Raw genomic sequence first — 26493 nt, forward strand, 5'->3', positions numbered from 1 at the left:
CAACGTGTGATGAACTGACCCAAACCCCCTTCCCCGTCCCCCTACGCCACTCGGGGGGAGGAGGTAGAGAAAATAAGGAGTAAAGTTAAGCCTGGGAAGAAGGGAGGGGTGGGGGGAAGGTGTTTTAAGCTTTGGTTTTACTTCTCATTATCCTGCTCTGATTTGACTAGTAATAAATTAAACTAATTTTTCCCCAAGTCGAGTCTGTTCTGCCCGTGACGGTAATTAGTGAGTGATCTCCCTGTCTTTATCTTGACCCACGAGCCTTTCGTTTTATATTTTCTCCCCCGTCCAGCTGAGGAGGGCAGTGATAGAGCGGCTTTGGTGGGCACCTGGCATCCGGCCAGGGTCAACCCACCACATGTCATTGCCCCTGCCTCCAGCCAACAGAAATAGATCAGAAATGGGACCATGCTTGTGAACAAATGGAGCACGTTGCACAAAGTAGACCACCTGACTAGTGGCACAAGAAATTTCTTTCCTTCCTAACAGGAACTTACCACGACGGTTGGAAAATTTGAGTTGTTGCTGAAGTTTTAACAAAGCTAGCTGTGCAGTTGCACACCACTAAGAAAATCCATGGTTCCAGGTTCTGACTCAGTGCTGTGGTCGATGGGACAGAAGTAGAAGGAGCTGGAGTTTCTTTTTCTCCTAGAAAGCACAACGGAAGTGTTTCTAAAGAGGAATGGAGACAATACTTGTTTTTGTAGTAGGGAGTTGCTGGATAGGTGCACAAATACAGCGAGGAAAGCAAACCTTCCTCAGCAGAGAAAGCTATTGAGCCCATAGTGCTTTCTCTTGAAATGAAGTTGTTGGTTTCCCCTTCGTTTTTCTGTATCCAGAGCAGAAACTACTTCTTTAAGAAGCAGGTAAAGAGGCTGGCTTTCTTAGACACAAAAGTAGCAATTCATCACCATCTAGTGCTGCTTGAAATGCTGTAGTTATTCTGACTGACCTCCTTCTGCCACTCCAAAAGGTCATGGGTCTGCCCACACCAGTCCAGTGTCACACCTGCCAGCCCTGTGTGGCTGTCTCAGATGTCCTAGGATGTCTACTACAGCACTAGGCACTCTTTTAGGCACCCGAATCCACACTCGAGAATTTTAGAGGTGATTCAGTTCGGTGGTTTTCAGACTTAGAAACTAGGAAGACTGAGCAGAACATCATCAATAGTAGTATCCAGAGTTAAGTACCAAGCTCAAAATTTGTCATTTTCACCAGTATAAGCACCATTGCTCTGATACTATGTGAGCTCAGTAACTGCTCAGACCTTGAAATAAGTTAGTTAGTTACATGTATTAGTGATCATGGCTGATGATAGTATCTTTCACTACATTCAGTTATTTATTACCAAATCCACTAATCTTTGGTGTCTATTCCAGCCCCTTTTACTTATGCTAAGGCCTTCTCCCAATTCTAACCCTTCTGCTGTCCTTGTTTCATTTCCTTTAAAAGCTTTTTCTATTTGGCGTACTGAATTATTTTATCACAGGCTAACTCCTTTCTCCCTTTAACCTGAATTTTTCCTTTTCAAATCTTCTTTCTCAGTATTCTCAAGCTCCTGTCCATTTGTCCCCTTCTTTTTTTTAGTCCTACAAATATTACATAAATTAATTTTTTTCATTAATTTTCTGACAATCTTTAGCTGTTATACCACTACAATATTAGCCCTTCCCTCAACTGTAGCTCCTGATTGCTATTCCAAAATTTCTTATCCCATTGAGCCTCTGGAAATTGCTGCCTCTTGAAATTGTTGCAAGGTCTCTGATAAATTCACTGTCATTCAAGTCCCTTGATTTAAACTCTCCTTTATGTCCCAAATCCACTTAAGCATTTTTTCACTTTTTTTTTGAGGTCCATTGCTTCTTCCCTTTCAATGTTTTTTTCAGTATCCTTCCTGTCACTGCATTGTCTCACTCCTTGTTCTGTTTCTCCCAGTCCCCCCAGTTGTTGCTCCTGCTGCCTCATGCAGAATCCCCTCTCCTGCCACTGGCGCATTTTCTCCATCCAAACCCTGCTCTCTGCTTCCCTTTGCCTGATGCCCTTTGCCTGGCTCTCAGTGTCATCTCAAACCTCACCATATCTTTCCCAGAGCTAGTTCAAGGTTTCCGAAGAGCGTTGATGAAACAGAAGTGTGCTGACTTAAGGACCGGCGCCAACACTGCATCTGCCATTGGCAGGAAAAGGCTGGGCAACAACGAACCTGCTGCTCCTGGTGTTGCCTGAGGAGGAACGTGGTCAAGGCTGTGGATGGTGACTGCTGCTGAAAGGAGCCCCCAGCCCCCATTTCTCCTCAAGCACTTTCTCCTTCTCACGTTTTTTTTGTCATCAGAGAAGCACTCTACTAAGCCGTCAGTGGGCAACCTGTGGCTGCCGTTTCCCATTAAGTAACCTGTAGATTCAGATCTGCAAGATCTACTGAAATTACTGTCTTCTGTTTCTGCGCCTAGCTAATGAGGTCTTTAGGGAAAATTGTGAAGAACATATAGTCATTACCTTGCTGAAAGAGGAATTTGCAGTTGTTTTCTATCTGCTTTCCTTTCAATGCAGAGGAGAGAGAACCTGCCTGAAGCAGGGCAGCACTGAGCAGCTGCTGCTCTTCCTTTGCAGAGCTGGGCTTCTGAAAGAGCCATTCACCTCACAATACCTCATGGAAATCTTTTCTTTATAAGATGTGGAGACAAAAGCCGCAAACAGTTTTAATCCGTAGGAAAATACAAATGTATTTGATAACAAGAAGAACCTTTGCCACATGCTCTTAAGGACATTTGCAAGGCGGGGGGGTGGGGTGGTATTTTCCCCTCACTCTCACTATCCCCTTGGGGATGGGAACTTGTTTTATTGGTAATCTGTGGTCACTGCAGTACAGACCTCAGCTTTAGCTTCACCTTCAACTTGCCATTTCTAGGTTTCTCTCTTAGGGGCATCTTTTTGTCTAACTCCCTAAATTTCTTTGACACAAAGCCGTACCTTTTTGCTTTATTCCCAAACTAACTAAGATGCCATCTGGAAATGCTCTTAGTGTCATGCATGATTAACTTGCAGTTAAACACACTAATGTTAATATAAGATTTTTGTATGTATAAAGTTGTCAGAGTAAGAAACATGAGAGTAACAGCTGCATGTACAACATAGCTGTCCTTGCTTACTAGTGTTCAATCAGTATTTACCTTGTTTTTTCCACAGGATGTTTTTCCCACTCTGTGGTGAAGGTGCCAGCGGTCACTGTATCTCACAATGTATTTCTCTGTTAAAATCCTTATGTAGTTCTACAGCTTATTTTGATGAAATCTGTTTAAACCTCTGCATGAACAGATAATTGCCAAGTCTTTTCTGGAGCTTTCCATGGCTTCTTGACTGAGGCTGATCAGGACATCACAAACACTCATTTTCTTTTCTCAAATTCACCTATTAATTTTGAACAAAAAAGACAAGAGTTCCTATAGATAATTTCCTCCTCCCCTATACAGTCCTGACTTATTCCTGTAGCATAGCCCAATCTATGGCTTTAGTGAGGTAGATGACACACAGAAAAATAAGAGTCATATAACTGACCATCCCCACCATCACACCTGATCCCTTACCATACTTCATTTGCACAAAGGGAGGAGAACTGAGATTTTGCCAGCAGCATGCTGTAACTCTGGCATATCCTAACTGTCGAGTACTTGCAATCACAAATTTCTTGGAGTTTTGTGAAATGAGGGAGGATTTGTGAAAAAGAAGGGGGAAATATCAAAACATCATCTTTTGGCATTCCCTTGTCTTCTGTGTGTATCATCAGCAAGGTGAATCCTGGAATTGCACCACACAGCTCCAATGTCACCGGTACTAATGGGGTAAGTGGCAGTGGTGGTGTCAGATGTTACCATCTTGAACTGACATTGCAGGGGTCATTGCCTCGGGGCAAGGGGGTCACCGGCATGGCTTGGCAACAGGGAAATCATGACACATCACAAGGACTTCATAGTTCAGAAAGAGTTGGCTCTAGGTGTCAGAGCTGGGAGGTGAACATGCAAACAGCACGTTTTGAAATCAGGAAGACCCTTGCCAGCGTCAACACTCGCGTATCTGGACTCCATTTTGACCTGGAGACTGGGCTGTATTGCAGGGGTCCCAGATCCTTCTCCCCTCCTTTGAGGACTCTGTCTCTCCTGCCATTCTTGCCATCTGAATCACTGCTTCCCCCACATCTTTATGTCCTCCCTCAATTTGCTCTCCCTCACAAACACTGACCTGCCTGGTTCTTATCTCCTGCTCCTCCAGGTCTGCATGCTCCTCCCCTGGTCCTTGGCTTCCAGCAAGGAAAGTACGAAACGTCTTGGGAGAGCATCTCCCGTGGAGCTGGGCAGCATTTCCTCCATTGGGGAGCAGCAGATCTACTTGTGGCTGTACCCTGTCCTTGCTGAATTGACAGCAGCTTCCCAGGGGTAGCAAAAGGCACTGTCTGACCCCCTTCTCCTTCCTGCCATATTTCCTAAATCATGGTACAGAGACAGTAGAACTTCTTGATAAAATAGCTATACTTTAAAAATAAGAAAGGGGTGGGGGACAGAATGCTCTGTTTTGAAAAATCTCATTGCTGACTAACTTTCACCAAAACTTGACAAATCAAGTAAACAAAAAAAAAGGGGGGGGGGGGGGAACCCCACAACAAAACCCGAACAACTGTGTTAGAAGGCAAGTCTGGCAAGGAAAGGAATCAAACCAAGCAGCATTTTTCAAAACTACGAGCAAGAACCCTATTTGCAGGGCTTTGAGCCACTTTAAACATAAACGTTAACTTAAAAATATAACTATACTTAGGTGTCAACTTAGCTATTGCATAGCTTAGAAGTGTGATACACAACCCAGATGTCTGCTGATATAATGTGACAAAAGACCCTTCCCTTCTGATGTGGACTGTGACCAGTGCAGATGAACTATCTCCCATTTCCTGCCTTCACTGCATGCATGAGCTGTAACCACAGGCTGGTAACCGGCTTCACTACGGACAGGTCAGTGATAACAGCGCAGATGAACTTGTACTTAGCACCTCCAATTTCAGTTGGCTGCGGACAGCTGCATTTGGAATAAGTCTTCTTTTAATGCCAGGCTTCTGACTTTCTCTGGAATTGCTTTGAAAGGTGAGAGACCTTGTTTTCTTTTGCCCATGGAGTTCCCATTTTTTCATGGAAAGATAACAAGAAGAACCTGTGAAGAACTGCTGAGCAAGAACAGAAAGAATGGTAGCTATTTAATACGAGAGAGCGAAAGCGTGGAAGGAGCCTTGTGTCTCTGTGTTTTGTAAGTACTCTAATACTGATTCTTTTTCAAGTTTTCAGATAGATCCAAAGACGAGTGTTCATCTTCTCTAAAATTAATAGTTCTTTCCTAATATTAACAGACTCCAAGGGGGTGTGTATATGTATTCAAGTAATGCTGGTTGCCTTAGGCTTCCTTTATAGCGAGTGGTGAGAGGGTGGCATTTGCAAAAGACATTTTATACAACAGAGGATAGATGAACTGTAATCTGCTGATGCTGGCGCCTCTCTGCCGACAATAAGGGGAGCCCAGAGAAAATAGCTTAGCCTGCCAAAACATGGTAAGAACCTTACTCAAAGTTACTGCCTCTGTAATGATGAGTAAATAGCATTCTAGCACTGTTGAGACACTGAAAAGTCTCACGGTAGGTTACAAAACAGTTCCTTCTTCATAGGCTTTCTATGTGATAAAAGCTTAGCCTTTTGCTTCAAAGGAATTTTATCTGATGTAAGAACATAAGCTGAGACAGAAAGCTATAATGTCCTGTTCAAATTCATATGACAAGTCCATGAACAAGATGGGCATAGAAAATTGCTACTTCTAGTCCTTAACTTTAATTACTACAATTAAAATTTTATTATTTTCTTTTCCTGTAGGGAATAGCACTTCTATTTCCCTTTCAAGAAGCCTGTTTTACACTTTTCATGTATAATTGATCCTAATGCGTTCAAAGTTTATAAATTAGTAACTCTGAGTCTTTCTTTCTTTGACCCTATGAGGTTTCACACTCTCCTTGAGGATGTGTTTGAGTGTGACATGAAAAATTTTTAACACCACGTCTAATTAATTCAAAAATACCAGAAAATGTTTTTATCAATAATCAAAAACGCATTTCTTTTGAAACAAATGAAAGGAGAAGGGAGAAAAAGGGAGAGGGAAACGGAGTACTATGGGGTTGGTGGGTAGAAGAAAGGAGGTCCATGAAGTGACAGAGTAAGGAGAAGAGAAATGGCAAGTGAGGGACAAACACGAGTCCTCAGGGAGGGAGCTGCGGGAACCTGCTTTCAGTATGGTGTGGAAGGAAACAAACATAGGGGGTGTGGGGACAGCAGGGAGCATGGGAGGGAAAGGGCATGCATACCCTGTCAGAAGGGACAAATGGGGATCCTGGCACAGAGGAAGAATAACAATATTAGTCCCTGACATGGGAAGATGGCTGTTGAGATCTCATGCAGTAGAGGTAGATGAGAAAGTGCAAGGCTACTTGTGAGGTACGCAAGTAGGTGTGTGCGATGAGCTTCAACTACTCATGTAACAGAGGGCACATCTACAGAGTACATTGTGGGCAGATGCAAGCTGACATAAAGGTTAAGCTTGGTGCCACACTAAAACACCATTGCTTTCCCGTTCTTTTTTTTTTTTTTAAGGGCAAAGCAGATCTACCTTGTCACAGCTTGCAGACATGCTTTTGTCTGTCGACAGTGTTCTGGGCAGGCATATGAAAAAGCATGGGACTTCCAGCTAGCCTCTGTGGGTTTTTCATGTTAAAAACTGTTAAAAACTTTAGTGTCTAGTGTATTTGACTTTAACTCATGCATTAACAAATGTAATAGTTAAATTGTAGGGTTGGCAGCAATGGTATAACAGGTACTGACTTTCAGAAGTGAAAGCAAGGGTTGTCTTCAGATAGCAAATGGGATGGTAATAGTGTATTGGCTCAGAATTGCCTCAGAGACTGGACTGTCTGTCAGTGGTTGACTAAGCAGAAGAAAGCTGTCCTAAAACTGGAAGCAATCAACACTGAAACTCTCAGTGCTGTTTCAAGACAACTTTTGGATTAGAATTGCATCTTAAAACATTGCTTAGCACCTAACACAGTTGACGCACAAACTGATGCACACCTCTCAAATTCGCTGATCCGTGGGCAGAGATACTGATCCACTTGCTACAGAAAACAACCAACTTTTTTTTGTCCTCTACGGATTGGGGTATGGGAGGGGAGGGCACTCCCATGGAGGATCTGGGAGTCAGAATGGTGGGACCACTTCAAAGGCATCTCTTCTCTAATCGGGCATGGTGCACAGCTCTGCTGATACATCTTCCTCCACAGCACACTGCCACTTTCATCCAAAGCTGTCCCAGGTCTCTGACACTGCCTCAGTCCAGACCTACTGCTCTTGCTACTGTTCTCCTTATGGTTCAACATGTCATTCTCCAAAAAAAAGCTCCTCTCACCCTGCTTTTCTGTCACCAGATCTCCCCTGTGCCCAGACCAGGCACTTTATTAATTTGTACCATATGCAGCTGTTGGTAAGCATTTAGTATTTAATGTGGAAACAGAAGTTTCCATTTTAATGGTAGTTTCATGTTTATTTAGTAAAAATTACAGTAGCCAAATAATATCCAGGCAGTAACCTTTCAAAATTTAGATGATCAGTAAAGAATGAGTTTCAAAAATGATTGGTTTCTGGTATTTTTTTTTCTCACTTCTATGTCTATGTTTAAAGAATGAATTTATAAACTCACATGTATAAAATGCCCTTAAGCCAGGAACATGTGAATTTCCACAGATACCCCAAGGAGGAAAAAAACCAAAAGATGCATCCCTGTGATGCAACTCTTTGAATTAAAGTAAATCTATTCTAACTGGAAGACTTATCCTGATCTCAGGCCATAGTAACTTTTTTTGCAGAACAAAGTAGTTTGTTTCCAGAGTAACTATTCATTTATGCGCAAGTCCCCTGAACTAGGTTTTCACCCTAAGATTTTCCCTCTCATGACAGCTCAATTCACGTAGCTACAGCTGAAGTCCTTCTGATGAACATGCGTACCAGTTAAAAGAACTTGTTTTCAGATAGTGCTCTTCCCTCCCCTCCCCCCCCCCCCCCCCAGCCTATTTGTGGTGTATTTTTCTTTGCAACTTTACTGCCTTTTTTGATCATGGTCATGATCTCCAGTTCATCTTCTGAATAGCTGCCATTGTGGTATTTGATAAAGCTTTTATTTCTGTTGACAAAATATATCCAAAGCCATCAGTAGCCTGAGTGTTCAAACACCTGCATATTATTAAAAATAATAATAACTAAACCCTAGGAAATGCAAAGGAAGAATAATTTTCTTAGAAGTAGGACCTGTGCAGTCATTTTCTGCGTGCTGGTGACTGGAGGCCATTTTCTGCTAACATCTTTCCAAGAATTCAACAGCCTTCTTGTGATATAACTGTAAAATGAAGTTTAGGGAGGTATCACACATGAGGAGGATAAGAAGATAGATGAGAGGATGGGATGCCTGTGGAATCAAATTACTCTTATATAAAGGCCTGTGTTAGGTTTAGTTCAGAAGTTCTTTGAAACACCTGGTTAGAGTAATCTTACATTTCAAGATATGAAACGTTCTCTCATTTTGCAAACCTAGGCTCCCTTCTGTTTTGCTTTTGTATCTCTGTCTCATTCAATTTTACTGCACAGCTTCTCATGACTTTAATACTACCTGCTGTTTGCAGACATTTCCAGTCTTGCACTTCACTAAAAATGTGGTGTCTCTTCCTTCCATCACAGCGTCTGCTTTCGACAGTGGAGGTCAGAGACTCAGCCCACTGTTAAGTCCCTAATATCATACATGCTCTTGAGTATATGTCCAGTATCATACACATCTCTAGCTATACTCTGGTCAAATGAAACATATTCTAGGTTGAAGTAGCCTGGTACATGATCACATCTGGAATACATGAAGGTACAGACAGCTCAAGGGGTCACTGTGTGGCGCAGCGTGGGGGGAATAACAGCATGAATTTGTGGTGCCGCAATTACTTGAGGGCTCCCACAAGGAAAGCAGATTACATGAAAAACATTCTGCAACTTTACACTCCTGTGTATGCCATGGCAACCTCCTCACCTGTTCTCTTCTTCAGAGCAATGCCAGCAGATCACATGCGAAAGGTGAACTGCAAGTTTTCTACAGAATCATTCTTTACCACCACTTAGATTAAGATGGTTTTCTTTCTCTCTCTCTCCCCCCCCTCACATCCTTCCCAACTTCTGTCAGTATGATTGAAGACATTCGCAAAGACAATCTTTCAGAGCATCACTCCATGCCAATGTGGTTGTTTCCATACAGCATTGCAGTCTTGTGTCATATCCCAGATGAATCTCTCATCCTTGTTCTCAGCTGTAGATCAGTCTTTTGAAAGGTGACTGCTTCTCTTGTGGATGTGGTAATTAGTTGGAAGCCAGCCCATTTTCCCCTAGAGTATGACTTCAGGGAAAGAAGGGCACCTCACTTTTGTCTTTGTAGCTATTTAGGTCTTCCTTATAGCTCCATTTTTGAAGGAGGGGTACATATTAGCACTGTCTTTCCATTGTGAAAAGGTTGTCTGATGATTAGTCCAACCCGGTGTAAAGTCTGAGAGTCGACCAGGCCACGGCTCCCCTTCTCCTCATTGCTGATGGAGATAGTGCAGTTCTCGATGACACATGTGCCAGCCCTTTGCTTGCAGTTTTTTCCCATGTTGACATTTGCACAAAGTGATTTCTAGTGCTGTGAAGCAATTCTGCTGGTGGTGAGCAAGGACTTAGGCACCCTATGGAAGCAAGGACTCTTCTCTTACCTAGCACCTGCAGTGGAATTCCAGGGTCTATTTTGTGTTTTACTGCCTCAGAACAAGTAATATAAATTCTCAGTGACATCCAGCCCTTTCTGGATGTATAAACTTGAAGAATTTTCACTGCTTTGACTTACCAGATGCATTTTATTGGAGCTGTAGTAGTACAAAACTCAGCATAGGGAATGCACCTAAGAAGCTGGAGGAAAGCTCAGGCAGTTAACTGATGTGGAGGTGAGCTAGCTGGACATGCTTTATCAAGGTCTACGCTAAGCAAAGTGCAGTGACTGCAGATTGAACACAGCACTCTTAGCTACATTTACCATATGTGGCCTAACTCTGCAGGGCAAAAAAGAGTGCCATAAATTTGGTCCAAAATCAAACAGATCTGCATAGCGATGTACAGGGGGTTAGATCTGAATTGGCAAGGCATTATAAAGTAATATTGGGGTTTCTGAGGCTTAAGAAAATAACATGCATGACTAATTTTGGCTAACAGACAATTAAACATACGACTTAGAGAATCTCAAGTATTTTGAAAGCTCCAATATATGAATCAAATGGAAAAGTGAATGCATATATATATACATAAAAAATTGATGCTATTTAGCGTCAGGAATTCCTTTAGATTTGTTTCTTTGTTTTTAGTCTTTCATTGTATTGCAGTTTACTTTAAGATACAAGCAAACAAACAAAAACCAAAGCTGGCTGTCAAGATCAGCTGTAGCAGTCTAAGCAAGTTGCAGTGGTCTGACAGTTGATAAAAAGCATAATGTATATAACAATGTTTTTCACAGCTTTGAAGGACTCATCTACACATACCGTATCTTCAGGGAACACCAAGGATATTTTAGAATACAGGTGAGTAACTCTCATTTCATCTGTAAAGATTGTACTAAAGATCATTGTCTTGATTTAAAAAATTAATATACATGAACACATTACCTTAGAAAATATTTCCAAGTTTGCTTTCCTCTCTACTCAATTCTTGACTTTTTAATGTTATACTTATTATTACATATGAGCTCAGAAGTAGCTATTATCTTTGTAGAATTCCCTTATAACCTAAGTGGATCTATTGTTTGTTGACCAGCTGCTTTCTGATTTGACCATTTCTTTTTGATAGCATTGAAGAAAAATCTATCACTTTTGTTACTTGCTCCTGTTCCTAATTAGCTTTTTCTATCTGAAAGCTCTGCCATTGCACCCAGCATCTTGTAGGGATTTGGAATATTGCAATGACCTTTTTGATTTAGAGAGACCTATATATAATTCTGTGCAATTCTGAGGCACCTGAAGTGATGACCCCAAGCTGCTCATTGCTTGAATAAGCGTAGGAGCAGACTGCATCAATCAAATCCCTAGGCAAGGTGAAAGGACACTTAAAAAGCTGGCTCACTCCTCTGCTCGTAGTAGGACAGCCAACAGGACTGCCAACAATTAAGTAGCATTTAAGTGGAGTGAGGAACTCACTCCATAAAGGACACACCAAGCTCTCATATGCTGGTAATTTCTTGCTTATTAGTGGTTTGGACTGAGTATGAAAGACACAATTTGCCATGAGGAAGAATGGTTTGTTGACAAAAAATAATCTATTTTGGACTATAGCCACTCCACCGGGGTTTGCTGTCATGCCTATCAGCAGATAATAACTCAAACACTTTTAGTTTTTTCAAAACCAATTTTCCTTACAAGGTTTTGCCAAGAATGTGAAAGAAGAGTTCTGCTCTTCAAATTTTTAAGTCAGATTGTTTTGGCTTACTAAAATAATAGACTGAAATAATATATTGATGGTGGAGGGGAGATTGTTTGGGGTCTTTTAAGGGCCAGATTCAGCCATGAACTTTCTAGAGTGCGATAGGTTGACCCTGACCAGCAGCTAAGCACCCACACAGTTGCTCGCTCCCTCCCCCCTTAGCAGGACAGGGTGGGGGGAAGAGAACATGAAGAGCAAAAGCGAGGAAACTCCTGGATGAAGATAAAAGACAGTTTAATAGGTGAAGCAAAGTTGTGCACGCAAGCAAAGCAAAGAAGGAGTTTAGTCACTACTTTCCATCGGGAAGCAAATGTTCAGCCACCTCCTGGAAAGGAGCACCTCAGCACGCGTAATGGTTACTTGAGAAGACAAATGCCATAACCACGAACGTCCCCACTTTCCCTGAGCTTTTATTGCTGAGCACAGTGTCATACAGGATGGGACAGCCCTTTGGTCAATTCAGGTCCACGGTCCTGCTGTGTCCCCTCCCAGCGTCTTGTGCACCCCCAGCCTCCTTGCTGGGGGAGCGGAGCGCGAAAGAGAGACAACCTCAAGGCTGTGCCAGCGCTTTTTCAGCAACAGCCAAAACACGGGTGTGTTATCAACACTGTTTCAGTCACAAATTCAAAACACAGCACTATACAGGCTCCTACGAAGAAAGTTAACTCCATCCCAGGCAGATGCAGTACACAGAGGCAGTGGCACCCAGTCCGTACAGGGCTGAAGGGAAGATAAAGGATGCAGAAAAACAAAGACAATAAAGACATGTTTCTTCGTTAGATAGCAAATGAAGCGAAACCAAAGCCCCATTCACTTTTAATGACTACTAGTAGGACCCTCACTGTGATTAGAGATGATTAATGTGCTTACTGTCTGTCACTGTCCTGAAGTCACCAGCATTGCAAAGTCTCTGTACAGATCACTGGGGGGCTGTGCCACGGAGGCAGTTCAGTCCAGCTGTATGAACCCACACATTAAAAAGCAGTTTGTGAGAACGCTGTTCCCCCGCTTAGGAGTGCCATCCTCCATGTTTGGCCTCAGGAGTCTCCAAAGCAAGTCACAAAGCTGGACAAATAATAAACTCCTGCCTAAAAGTGAAAGCTGGTGCCGGGGACTTTCATATGGATCCTCAGACACGTCCGCTGCCTCTGCACATGTCCTTTGCTTGACAATGCTTACATTTTGTAAAATGTTTGGCTTCTGCTTGTCACATAGTTGTTTAATTACAACATTTTAAGTGAGAACTAAATATGTTGCCCCTAAACTTGTGCTCTAAGACCAGAGGGAGGTCTGTAATGCTGTCACTCTTCGACACTCTGCTGTAGCGGGTTGCTGCAGCACACCCCTGAGCCAATATTTTAAACTGATGGGGTTTTTTGCAAAAAAACAGATGGTGAGGGAGGTTACACTTAGTGCCATAACCACACCACCAAACAGGTGTCCCTAGTGTTTTAAGGATGGTACAATATTCTGTCACCAAATCTGTTTACAAAACAGCTCCTTGGTAAACAAGGAACAACCTATCCTTCCTTTCATTTAGGGGACTATGTGAAGGGCAGTTGCAAACAAACTTTATTTTCCTTTCCTTGCAGACTTCTGAAGGTGTTCCAGAGAGGATCTTCAGAACGTTAAAGGACCTAATATACGCTTATGAAAAGCCAGGTCAAGGACTAATAACAAACCTCCACTACCCAGTAAAGAAACCAAATGCCTCGCAAAGAAGCCAGAGGTTCAAGTCAGGAAAGGACGACATTTATGATGGTAAGAAATTTAGCTCTGCCTTTGTGGGTTTTTTTTAAGACGACTGCATTGACAGGTTTGTGGTGAATAGTTGCTATGTGTCCTCTGAGACCAGCTCACATGGACAGAAGGAAAGAACTTGGAAAGGATGAATGGAGATACTATTGGTAACTTCCCAGCATCCCTCGCACACTTTTGAAAGCCATTCTTCATATTACTGCTGTACGATGCTCAGCTGCAGTATCCATCAGGACACAGGCTGCAAAATAACCTTGAAACTCTTCTAGGTCCTCTGACTAAGTGTAACGAGAGCCACAGTGAAAGCATGCATGAGCAAGGGAAATCCTTTCATTAAGTACAGTTATCGTAAAGGAAAAAAGTCTTGGGAGTATCCAATCTTCAGTGTGACTTGTATCTCATGACTAACACTAGCTAAAACGCTGTCATGTGGGCCAGCCTCCCTGTGCTGCAGTCATACCTCCCGTCGGTACGACAGGTGCTGGCTTTTTGCACGCAACAACAGTGCAACAGCTCTGGCGCGCCCTGTGTCAAGCAGACAGGACAGGAAGGGGTGAGCTCTCCCCACCACTTCACCCACTAAGCTGCCTTTTTAGGGGCCAGTGCAGCAACAACCTTGCTGAGAGAAACAGTAGCAAAGAGACATTTCCAGTGTCTCCAGCATTACATTATCACTTGTATCACTAAGGCAGATATGCCACATTTGCTCTAAAAAGGTTTTTACGGTATCTTGCCATTGCCGCTCCAGGGAGATGGAAAATACTGCAGTAGCATGGACATATTTTTAGGAAAAATCAGGTGTAATACATACTTTATTGTCTGGTCCTGCAACATGAATTTTTCTAGAAGATGCACAATGTCCTGCTCTGGACTCACAGGGAGGAAAACAAACCCTTTCATTTTACTATCAAAATGTTTGCGGTTGTCCATAAAAATTGAGGCTTTTAGAAATAATCAAATTACTTTGGAATTGTTGCTGTTCAATTTTAATTTAAATTTCACTTATACAGCATTCCAAACTTCCCCCTCAGACTGCTTTATTACGTGCTCACAGGAGGAGCTTAGGTTAATGTCATGATGGGTGTCTCTCTGAAACGCAGGCACCGTGTAAACCACCACATTGCTTCCTAAAGCAAGCACCATACTTTTCTGGCCCAGCCCCTTGTGTTGCACCAGCAGCTGGCTTTGTGGCACGTGCAGGACTGAGCGCTCCAGTGTGACGAGTGGAACACCTCAAGGGACTGGGGTCACGACACTGGTTGTTGGACATTTTTGAACATTGTCTTCTAGCCTAGGAACTGCTTGTCTGAGGGTGGCTGCTTGAAGAGACAGTAGGATTCCATAGCGGAAATTGAGTCCCAAGCATCCGATTTCTGTCTTCCCTCCGGCTTCTCAAAAAACATAACAGATCTGACAAGGTCTAAGAGAGAAAGGGTTTTTTCAGGCTCTCCTCCCTCAGTTAGGAGAAGAGCTTTTCTGTTGGGTATTTATTTAGAGAAGAAAGGGTGTGCTATGCTATAGTCATAGCTATCATCTCAGCTATTGATCTGATTTACTAAGTATGGATGATTTCCGACATTTAACTGTTCCTCAGGAAGAAGGGGTCTCAGGTGGATACAACTGTTTAATAACAGAGCTTGCTGGCTCAGAAAAGACAATGCAGGCTTTGCCTCTATACGGGCTCCTGGAGGACCCAGTCCATAGGACACAGGGCCTAAACGTTGGCCCTGCGATAGCAGAGAAAATACCAAGAAACCAAACTGAGTTATTGATACCTGCCCAGCAACACGGCCACAGGCCATCCTGCTTACCGTCGGCTTTCAGAGGAGCCATTTGCAATGACAACATCTGTTTTTTTTTTTTTAATTTCTTTACAGAAATTGATGACAGCGATTACGTCGCTGTCTTACCCTGAATGATCTGCAACCTGATGATTTGGGAAGCTGCCATTTCGGGCACAGCACAACGGACCAGCTGGGGAGAGCTGCCAGCTGGGCATTCTCTGCTGTCAATCTGTACCTCTGGAATTAGCCTCCTCCTTTTGCAGACTGTCAGAGCAGCTGTATTTTCTCCCAGTAGATCCAGTACAAGCTACTATATATTTTTGTTCAGCAATAAAATAATTAATTTTTATAAGAGACACATGCATACATATACATACATATGGGTGGGAAGGGTATCTGTGTGCATGTAGGTGTATTTTGTTTTTTTAGCCGGCTGTCCTGGTTTCAGCTGGGATAGAGTTAATTTTCTTCCTAGTAGCTGGCATAGTGTTATGTTTTGGATTCAGTGTGAGAATAATGTTGATAACATGCTGATGTTTTGGTTGTTGCTAAGTAGTGTTTATACTAAGTCAAGGATTTTTCAGCTTCTCATGCCCAGCCAGCAAGAAGGCTGGAGGGGCACAAGAAGCTGGGAGGGGACACAGCCAGGACAGCTGACCCAAACTGGCCAAAGGGATATTCCATACCATATGACATCATGCCCAGTATATAAACTGGGGGGAGTTGGCCACGAGGGGCGGATCGCTGCTTGGGAACTAACTGGGCATCGGTCAGCAAGTGGTGAGCAATTGCATTGTGCATCACTTGTTTTGTATATTCTGATTCTTTTAGTATTATATTATTGTCATTTTATTATTATTATCATTATCATTATTTTCCTTCCTTTCTGTCCTATTAAACTGTCTTTATCTCAACCCACAAGTCTGGGGTTTTTTCGATTCTCTCCCCCATCCCACTGGGTGGGGGGAGTGATTGAGCGGCTGCGTGGTGCTTAGTTGCCAGCTGGGGTTAAACCACGACATCAGCAAACTGTCTAAGATGTCTACTGCTCAAATGAACAATCTGTTAGAAAGCAGCAATACAAGTACAATAAATGAATGTGCATAAAGCAGTAGTTTATGGCAGAACTGATATGTTGATAAAAACCATACACAACAAAAATTCTATTGGCATCATACGATGCTTAAAAACCTCTAAACTCTGTTAAACCTTTAAACTCGATGTTATTTTGTGCATGATTCATGTTACCAGTTATCACGTTATCAGTTTAACACTGATGAATGGTTCTGGTAGATTACAAGAGGATGGCAAGTTCTACATGCACGTTGGCATGAACGCATCCTTTTTTTTTAATAGGTACTGTACAGATGAGAATGTTTACTACATTTCATTTGCTACTGCCATCAGCTCTGTATTATAATGTGTATGGGTTTTGTTATTTTTTAATGTAAGAATTTGCTTTAATCTTATCCCTAATTTCAAATATTTAATATACACTTTTGTTCTGAAGGTGGCCTGCAACTAGCAGCCAAAGCCAGAACTGGAACGTATGTCCTGATTCTCCCAGTCCCTACTACCAACTCCCTCTCTGTTTGTGATCTTGAGGAAGATATTTATATTGGTTGTGTGTTTGTTTAAGATCTTTCACAAGTTATTTATGTATTTTAATGGGTAATACTTGTTAGATTTCTTTCTATTATGTTTCTTTCACACCACTATTTGTTAAAGGACTTTTAGATCTTTCAGTGCTTTGGACTTCATTGTGAATTTAACAGTGCTAACGGGTTTTGATGCCAGGCTCAACTGGTACTTCTAGCATGAAGGAGACAAAAAATAAGAATATTAATTAACTCTGGCATTGCCAAAAATACTAACATATGTGTCCAAAAATCATGAATTGAAAACAAAGTAGTTGTCCATGAAAAATGGTACTATTGGAGAGAAAAAAACCCCAACCCTTGCTCTGTAGAAGCGCATACACTGATATGTCTCTTTATCTGCAGAATTCAGCAGCCTGCCTGATAGTTGGTTATCACATGCATCAGACTGAGCAGCTGCTGTGCTGAGACATCCCAACTCCAGCAGCCTGGTCTTTAACAGAACACAACACTACAGTTTTTCTGAAATGAGTCTCAGCAGTCCCTCACGTGCTCAGTCAGTCACAATGATGTTCAACCTTAGGATAAGGCCGAGTGACAAGGAATCCCAGGCCATGCCTCATGACCCCGACTGCGTGATTCCTGATGGCTGAACAGACTATTACTCACAGCTGACGGGGTCAAGGCCCTGGGCTGTGGTGCTTTTTAGCTGGCAGTTGCTCTGGTTACAGCACTGCACCACAGGCAGCCGTGCTTTGGACTCGGATTTACAACGCCATGGTGGCTGCAGCTCCAGATGCTGCATCTAGACCCGAGGGTGCATCCAATCCCGCGTGCCGGTCACTTCTCAGGCATTACCTCCGAGGCGGTCAGCTGAAGCACAGAGCGTGAGAAGGATCAAGGATATAAAGGAGGAAGCAAGGACCCAGAACGAAAAGAAATTTACATTTCAATTTACATTACATTTACAATCTTCAGCTGCACTTCACAGGAATATATTTGTTCTGTTAACAGTACAAGAAAATGAGGTTAATATACACGTTCCTACACTTCTTCGCAGGCCTAATACATTAGAAAACAAACAGCGCATCAGTTTCAAAAAAGTATGTTCAAAAGCTTCACACACCACCCTTACTTTCCAACAACCCAAAACAGCAGTATATGTGTGTGTGTGTGTCCGGGCCGGGGCTGAGCAGTGAGGGCTCAAATCCTGTTGTACCTGAACGCTCGAAAGGGCTAAGAACCAAGTGTAAAACCGCATTCAGGGTGCCCCAGTCAGAACGGGCTGCCTCATGCCCATGAAGAAAGGCTTACTCTTGCAATGCCACCCTTTGCGTCCCAGCCTCTCTCCTGGGTGGGCACGGGCCAGCTGTGAAATTTCGGTGACGCTCGGAGGCCCCGAGCAGGTACCTGGCGGCAGCAGGAGGCCTCAGAAAAAGTTTGGCAAAGGGGTAGCGGCGGGCAGGGAAGCGGCGAGGAAGGTGAGGGGCCGCGGTGGTCCTGCCTGGCTGTAGCTGGAGGCGGGGGACAGGTGGGGTTGGTGCGGGGCTTGAGGTCCTGTGCAGGGCGGCAGAAACGGAGGAGGAGAGGAGAGAGGCTGGTCTGCCTGTGGCGGAGGAGGAGAGCGGGCTGTAAGGCGGCAGGTGTCGGGGTCCCGTGGGCGCAGGCGGCGGCGGGGCGGGCGCGCAGGGCGGCGTGAGGCCTGTAGGGGCCGCTGCGCGCCCCCCGCCGGCGGGGATCTCCGTTAGACGAACGGCGGGGGCGCGGGCCCAAAGGGCCCCGAGTTCGATCCCCACCCCCCAGCTTTTGCCCGCGGGCAGCCCGCCGAGGGGGCCCCGCGCACCTTGCTTTGGCTCTCGGCATCGCCTCGGCCCCACCGGGGCCGCCACTGCACGAGCAGCCTCGGCTTTCCTCGTTCCCGTCTCCCGAGCCTGAGCCGGGAAGCCTTTTGCCCTCTTTTCTCTTTCCTCCCCTTCCCACGGGAGAGGGCAGGGAGCCACAGGCAAGAGGGGCGCCTGCCTGCCGGCCGGGCTCAACCCCACACCAAAGGGACGGGAAAGGCCGACGTGGACAAGAAAGGCAGCGGCAAGGAAAAGGAAGGCTGTGGGCGCAGGTGGGAACCTGCGGCAGCTCCGATCCTGAGGCTGCCTTCCAGAGCTGGGGGGGGGGGGGGGGGGGGGGGGGGGGGGCTGCAAGGCTCAGCACGCCCCAACCCCACGGCACCTCCTCTTGGGAAAAGTCTCAGTCCCTAACTTTCTGCATCGCCTCGGCCGCACGGGAGCCCTGCAGCCGGAGGCACCCACCCAAGCGGCTGCATGTCCTGCACTTGCCACACTTCTCCCTGAGGGGGTAAAGCAGCAGCTCCCCCAGCCCCGCCGCACCGAAGCCGAGGCACATGTCCGCCGGGGCTCCACCCCACGTCCGTCCCCCTTGGAGCAAGATGGCGGAGGCTACCCCTCCCGTCCTGCCCCGCGGGGCCGGCGGCCGCTCCCCTTCAGTGGGCGCTGCCATCAAAATGGCGGCGGCGGCGGGAAATACGAGTGGGGTTTGTAGCTCTCGCGTCTGAGAGCGGAGCTGAGGCGCCATGGATGCCTTGGGCTGCATGAAGTCCCTGCTCCTGGCAGCCACGCAGTACCGGGCCGCCAAGACAACGCCCAACGCGGTGCTCCTGCAGCGCAGCCTGGAGGTGAGAGCGGCGCCGGTCCTGGGCCCCTAGGCCGCGGTGGGAGCGGGACGGCGCGGCCGGGAATGTGGGGGTCGGCGTGGTTTCCCTTCGGGCTTCGGAGTACGGGTAGCTCTTCTCCGGGCCCGGCCTCGGCTGGCTGCTCTCTGCCATCATGGCCCTGGGCGGCCGCAGCGCGGGCTCTGGAGCCGCCGGGGCCTTGGCTGGCTCAGCTCCGCCGCTGCCTGCAGGCGCCCCTCGGTGCTGGCCCGGCCCGGCCCGGCCGGTCCCGCGGCCTCCTTCGTGGCTCAGGCGCCGGAGACGGGGAAACTCGCCCGGTGACCGATTGCCAGGGGAGCTGGTGGCCGAGGGGGGCCGTCGGCCAGAAGAAACGTTTCGGGTTTTAGCAATATCCCCGGACTATTGCTATGTCCTTTATTATAATCTTTTATGGTGTTTGTGTGTATTTACAGACGTGTGCAGTGTGTTTATATGCACATAGGCTAACCATATAATGTGCCTTATGAGGGACTTTTTTTTTCATATCCCCTAAATTCTGACCCACAAGGATCATCTGTTTTCACAATTAAAAACAGAGTTTGAACGATGAACTGGTCTTGTGTCTGGAGTTTGCCAATTTCATGCAACACATCATCAAAGGTGTTTGCTGCTAGGGGGCAGGCCTGTCCGTTTCCCTGACCTCTAGGTAGAGCCTTGTGTACAACCCTTGCGGTGGGCACACTTCATATGGTGAGAGATTGACACATTGACTGGATTGCTTAATCTGCAAGGTACCTTTTCAAATACAGACTTATTTTTTTAATTGCTAAAACATTAATATAAGAGTTAGTATTCGGCTTAGCTTTCTTCCCTGTATCCATTGTAAAGAGGAATACAGAGGATATGCAAAAACAACATTATGTTGCTCTATTATGCAAGTATAACTCGTGTCTACCTGTATTGATGTGCAGGTGTATCATTTTCAGCATCTTCTTATATAGGCTTCCCTGAACTCAGGTTCCATTTTTTTCATCCCAAGCACAGAGTGCTCCCAAAGCAGCACTACCTGTTACTGCTCATCCTTCCTGCAGAGGGGCACCTTTGAGTTCCTGTCCACGTCTTTAGAAAGCAGGCCGTTGGGCTGAGCTGAAGGGTGATTGCTAAATGTTTGTGTTGAGCAATCTGTTTGGTTGTTCTTTCAAAATAAATAAACTCTATCTTTTATCTGTGCTAAAACATATGTAGAAAGAGTAACCTGGTATTAATTCTGTTCAATGTGTGAAGAAATACAAAGTGTTGCTCTGCTACAGCTGAGATTAAAAAGAATGCCTGTTACTATGAATGCTGGCAGCAAGCAAACAAAAGAAGCCCCAATATGTTATAAATGATCATAATGTAAACTTGGTACTTTCCAAGAGTAAAGGGAACACATCCACAGGAATGAAAACCAGATTTTCTTAAAAAATTTTTTTTTCAGCAAATGTGAATACAAATGTTCTGTTAGAGTGGCACTTACATTCTCAGTTTGTCAAATATGGCAAAATCTATTTAATACAACTCTGCGCTTTGACTTCTGTGTTAAATACTTTGTTGCAGTCGAGTGATTAAGGTTGGTTTTCTCCCTTCATCTCCAGGTTATCTCTGGACTGAAGCTTACACGATTACTTGGTTCAAACCAGATTCTACCAAGTGAATGTCTCAGTTGCCTAGTAGAACTCCTCGAGGACGCTAATATAAACCCATCTCTAACCTTGTCTGTGGTTACTTTGCTATCACAGCTAGGTAAGGTTTGAATCTAAACTTTTCATCTTTGATCTGGGAAAGGGAAGACAAGACAGGTGCTGATTCTGTGGCATGGGTGATGAACTTCTTGGAAAAAGCATAAGGTGTGAAAGATGAAGTGGTTGTCATTGTAGTGGAGTGCTTGGCTGAGCCACCTGACTGTACGTACAAGGCCAGATAAGATGTTAAAACAACATGAGAAGCAGATTTGAAGTCATCACTGTGAAATAACAATGATCATGCTTGTCAGAATTTGTTTCCTCACTGGGTAGGGTGAGGAATTATTCTCTTGTCTTTTCAAGCTCCAAAAATCAAGGACTACCTTTTTTAAGGAAGTGAAAAAACTTGCCTAGGGGATGCAAAGATAGGGAGAAGCCATGTTACATCAACAACTGTCATCATCTCAGTTTACCTCTCCCATTGGAGTGTTTGCTGGGGGGCAGTTTGAGCTCTCCAATGGCCTGGGCCTGTGTGCATCAAGTTTCCCAATTACAAAATAGGTTCTACTGCCTCTTACTTGTTTCTTGAGATGCCTTTTTTTTTCTTCCCATTTCACAGAAGTGGGACTTCATTGTCTAGGGAGCTCTGTGCTCACCATAACCTACATATGTAGGTTATATATACAAGGAAAAATTATCCCTTCACTGCTTAGTTTCTCATCGTGTATGAGTAGTTATTCAAGATTTGAGTCCTTTATGGTGACCCCTTGTTTATCTTTTCTGATTCTTGGAGTTTTTAGCCTCTTTGAGCTTCCTTTTAGGTTTTTGAAACGGTTACTGTAAAATTATATTTGTTGTTGGGTTTCTTAACTATCTTTTCCAACCTGTCGGGTCTGGAAAATTTTAAGAATTAGTCCTCCTCCTGTTGCTTTACTTGTCATCCTTGTTTGCCACATCTTTTCCAGGACTGCCTAAGTGGAACTGGCTTTTTTTATTTAACTTGCTAGATAACCCTATCAAGGTATCAGTTTTAGTCTACTTGCCCACCATAGCATGAAGCAAGAAACTGAGATAATTGACTTTTAAAATTTAAAGCCTTTTAAGTGCAGGTTTCAAGATCTCAAACAGAACTAAAACTTGTAGGTAGGAGGTAGGCCATTCCTCCAGTGTCCAAGCATCTTAAAGAAAAGTATTAGTGTTTCAATTAACTGTAAGTTCAGAAATAGGGTAGACATGCAAGTGCATAGGAGCTGTGATTTATTTGTAGGTAGTTGTGAAATATAGATGAAAAACTGGACAAAGACTTTGGCTTCTGCTTAGATTGGTAGCTAATACAATAGTTGCTTTTGCTATTAGATAGGGGTTTTTGTTAATAATTCTTAAATTCTAGCTTCAGACAATGAGACTAGAGAAGCTCTTCAGGATACCTACAATCTGACTAGCGTGCTGGCAGGAGTGGTTCATCGAAGTTCTACTAATCTTAGTGACCCAGTCTTATTACAGGTAACAGGAACTAATGCTTAATAATATTTGGCTACTGTTACATAGTATACATTATACTGTATGCATATAGTTACTCTTTAAAAGCTGTATCTGAAATAATGCATTGAAGGAAAGTTGATCTTAGCTGTGTATTTTATTTGCTGTATGAGGCTGGTATGACAGGATTTTAATACTGCATAGAGTTCTTTGTATTCTCTCTTTAATCTTGCTTGTGCTTCTCACCTGCTCTAGTTAAAAAAAACAACAAAAAAACCCAACCACCAAACAAAAAAAAACTGGTTTTGAAATTATTTCAAGAAATCACTGCTTGAGAACTTGGAAGGTTATTTTCCAGTTGAGGTGTTTAGTTATTTCTCCTAATGTTCATAACAAAAGCCTGGAGATTGTTTTGTCTAATCAATACTTTGACAGGTAATTGTGAAGGATGAAAGGAAGGCTGTGGCTGCCAGTTTTCATGGAAGGCTTGCAGGGCATGTATGCCTCCTTCCCTCTGGTCCGTGCTATCTGCCAGTGAATGCAAGGGGGCTGTGCTAATGGAAGCTTACTTTTAGGAGCCAAGTGCAGACATTACTGATTTTTTTTTTTTTAAGTGAACACATGACATCTCCCAGTCTGACTTCATCAATTTTAACGTGTCCTTTCTGTGCATTTAACAGTAAAGTTTTCTTTATTTTTTTAAATATGCACAGGTTTTCTCATACGTGGTTCTAAGCTTTCAGCAAGTACTTGCTGGCTACCTGTGGTCACAGCTCTTTTCTGGAGAGGGAAAGCAGAAACTGAATTTGCTAGTAGTTCTGTTGCCCTTGATCTGTGGAAAATGAGTCAAGCATCCAGTAAAGAAGACTTTTCTCATGGTTTGCATGTTTCTCAAAGCACTAGGAGTACCAGAAGACTTAGGGATCCAAGTGACTTGCCAGTCAGTGGGAGAGATTTTGTAGTCACCAAATAGATCCAATTATAAGACCTTTAAGCTCTTACATCAGATATTTACATGGTGAGATTGTTTCAGGTGCTATCCTAAGCTGTGATTTTTTTCATGTTTGAGTGTATTAACTTCACATTAACTCAGTTATGTTATATGCCAAAAGAATGCTGTATGAAGGACTTTACTACCATTAGATCTGTTGGCAGTCTTTACAGCAAACCTGTTTTCCTATAAACATACTTTGTGCAAGAGGTTGCAAAGTGCTTTTTGGATTTTGAGACTTCTAGATCTTTCAATAGGACAAAGCCCCTTTCTCACTGACAGAATGGAGAACTTGTGGACGAGGCAAAGGGGAGAATTGGATGGGCTAAAAAGGTAACTCCTCTGTCAAAATAAAATCTTATTAATCTATTTGGACTTTTAAAAAGTAAATTAGTGTGGTAGGACATTATTCAATGTGCTTGCAGCAGCTTGTGTAATTGTTATGTTAACATTACAGAGTCTGAAAATTAATTCAGTTTGTCTTGTTGTTTGTCCTTTGAGTTTCAGCTTGGTAACTTGTAACATTCTTCAGTGAGATGCTATAGGAAAGACATATGTGAATAGCTTTTTATTTCCTCAGAGTATTCAGCTGCTGCAGAGGCTAACCTACAATGTTCCAGTCTTTTGTGCTGGTGCCAACATCGATGAATTAATTTCATTTCTGATGCATCATGTGTAAGTGTGTACTTGGTTGTCTTTTCTTATGGGAAATATCTAGCTAAGTTTCTAAACTTTCTGAAGGCCATTAGCATATTGCACTAACCTGGTCTCCAGGGTGAGCTGTGGCATTTTTGCTCTGAAGTTAACAGATTTTTCTTTGAAAACCATGTTGTTACAGATTGTCAAATGCAGTGATTGTAGGACTTTGGGTGATTGAATATTAACTGGCCTCTTAGCCCACACCCCTGGGAGCAGGAAGCTAACAAAGAGAAAAGCCACGAGAAAATTTGTGCCTGTCATTAGGAGCAGACTTGTTAGATTAATACAAATTTTGTGCAAGTGTCCTTGTAAGAGGTCTAATGACTATTAAAAGCACCTGCAATAAATTACCTTTGATAGCACTGATCTCTGATACTGTTTTTTTTCAGAGGTACTCCATTAAAAACTGCCCAGATTGTGGGGATTGCAATCTGAATTTTGCTATGCTTGGTGGAATGGTGTCTAATTAAAAAACAAAAGAAAACAAAACACCCAAAACAAAATAAAAAGTCCCCCAACCACCCTGTCCCCTGCCCTATAATTTCTTGTAATTAATTTCTGTATGCTTTAATAAAAACATCTTTGTTTAAACTTCTGTGCTTTTCTTTTAAGTCAATCCACTGAAGATGAGTTAACGATACCGTGTTTAGGACTCCTGGCAAATCTCTGTCGTCACAACTTATCTATTCAAACTCAGATAAAATCTTTGGTAAGAGTTTTGGTTTTGTGGCATGATTCTCTGGTTTGAGGGCAAAAGGGAGTTACTTGACTCTGGGGAATTACCTTAGTATTTCTTATGCGCTTTTTTGCGGCAATAATAACCCTGACCTGCTTGTTCTGCAGAGTTGGCGGTTGTTTCTCCCATGGTGGAGAAAATAACCAGCACAACAGGAAGTTGGGTATTCTTTCGTTCTCTATATTGCTCTGCTGTTGCACTAGCTTGTGTCATGCATTCGGTTTCTGCAACTGTTCTCTGCAAAAGAAAGGTGAATTTAAAATTTAAGCATTCTTCCTTAGAAAAACTAAGTGTTGTTAACGTATAAAGACTGTAGTTGGATTTTTGGTAAGCTGCATTAACTTTGGCCAAGAAAGAGATTTGCCTTTTAAAAGATAAATCAATAAAATACCACTGATCTCGATGTCAGGTCAGGGCCCTTGAATCCTCAAATACACATCCATATCTGAGCTACTCAGTTCCTGCCTCTTCATAAATCAGTGCAAACATAACTTATTTTTTAATTCAGAAATACAAATTAATCTACATGGCAGTGAATGTTGTACTGTTTACCTTGGAAGAGAGGCGGGGGGGTGGAAACAAGGAACTATTGTCAGATCTGATCACTGAGCAGAGAAGGGATGAGGGTCAATTTTCAGTGGTTATTTTCTGTTAGAGACTTTAGCAAAATTACTTTCTCATCTTTCTTTAAAATAATGATGGAATTTTTTCCTTGGTGTTGGTTTTTCATTTTTTTTTCTTTTTTCCTTATACAAGTTCAACAGATAATTTAGTCATTGACATCAACACCAGTATCGTGCAGTAGAACACTAAAATAGATTTCCTAGAGAACTGTTATCATTCTAATACATTTTTTGTATTAATATTCATGAATTGTATGGCTTCTTTATAAATACGTACAATCTGTAAGTTTGGTGGTTTTATAGTACAGAATAAAATTTATAATGCCTGTGTTTCTCCTTTTTGCTTTAGAATAATGTGAAGAGTTTCTATCGTACCTTAATAAGCTTCCTGGCCCATAGTAGTTTGACTATGGTTGTGTTTGCACTTTCAGTATTATCAAGCCTTACTTTAAATGAAGAAGTAGGAGAAAAAGTAAGTGATACTTTGAAGTCTGTTCTATTCTTAAGGTGTAGATAAAACTAATAGTCACTGTGGCGAAATAAAATACTAATTCCAGCTAGTTTTAATAAGCAAGAGACCCAGCAAAGTAAGTATGTGCCCATACATAACTTTCTTTTTCCTTTCAGCTCTTTCACGCTCGAAATATCCATCAGACGTTTCAGTTAATATTCAATATTGTTGTAAACGGAGATGGTACTCTAACAAGAAAATACTCTGTTGATCTACTCATGGATCTTCTGAAGAACCCGAAAGTTGCAGATTATCTTACCAGGTATGGCTTCACTTCGTAAAAGTACAGGATATTTTTCCTAAGCTTTTGTTCAGTTTCTTTGCTGTATGC

General features: G+C 43.2%; 2 protein-coding genes across 3 annotated transcripts in view; both read left to right on the plus strand.

The window, feature by feature from the left end:
* The first annotated feature begins 5152 nt into the window (after positions 1–5152).
* SH2D1B (SH2 domain containing 1B) lies at positions 5153–15273 on the plus strand. The gene is made up of 4 exons (XM_050915173.1): positions 5153–5286; positions 10642–10705; positions 13193–13361; positions 15236–15273. The coding sequence occupies exons 1-4, from the start codon at positions 5153–5155 to the stop codon at positions 15271–15273; spliced, it is 405 nt and encodes a 134-aa protein (XP_050771130.1).
* Positions 15274–19324: 4051 nt separating this feature from the next.
* CIP2A (cellular inhibitor of PP2A) overlaps positions 19325–26493 on the plus strand; it is a 28396-nt gene continuing 21227 nt past the window's right edge. Inside the window, exons 1-7 of one of the 2 annotated variants that reach the window (XM_050913274.1) lie at positions 19325–19426; positions 21037–21184; positions 22514–22626; positions 24174–24268; positions 24905–25001; positions 26001–26123; positions 26279–26424. In XM_050913274.1, coding sequence (XP_050769231.1) covers positions 19325–19426; positions 21037–21184; positions 22514–22626; positions 24174–24268; positions 24905–25001; positions 26001–26123; positions 26279–26424 — 824 coding nt within the window. Of the gene's footprint in view, positions 19427–21036; positions 21185–22513; positions 22627–24173; positions 24269–24904; positions 25002–26000; positions 26124–26278; positions 26425–26493 lie in introns of those variants that run through there. The other variant, XM_050913282.1, reaches the window with a different exon arrangement.

This window comes from Gymnogyps californianus, chromosome 1, assembly GCF_018139145.2.
Source record: "Gymnogyps californianus isolate 813 chromosome 1, ASM1813914v2, whole genome shotgun sequence".
Lineage (NCBI taxonomy): Eukaryota > Metazoa > Chordata > Aves > Accipitriformes > Cathartidae > Gymnogyps > Gymnogyps californianus.

Excerpts from the sequence above, each read along its gene's own strand:
- SH2D1B (XM_050915173.1), top strand. The coding sequence starts at position 5,153 with ATGGAGTTCCCATTTTTTCATGGAAAGATAACAAGAAGAACCTGTGAA. Across the intron at positions 5,287-10,641 it reads GCCTTGTGTCTCTGTGTTTT|CTTTGAAGGACTCATCTACA; the intron begins GTAAGTACTCTA and ends TGTTTTTCACAG. Across the intron at positions 13,362-15,235 it reads AAAGGACGACATTTATGATG|AAATTGATGACAGCGATTAC; the intron begins GTAAGAAATTTA and ends ATTTCTTTACAG.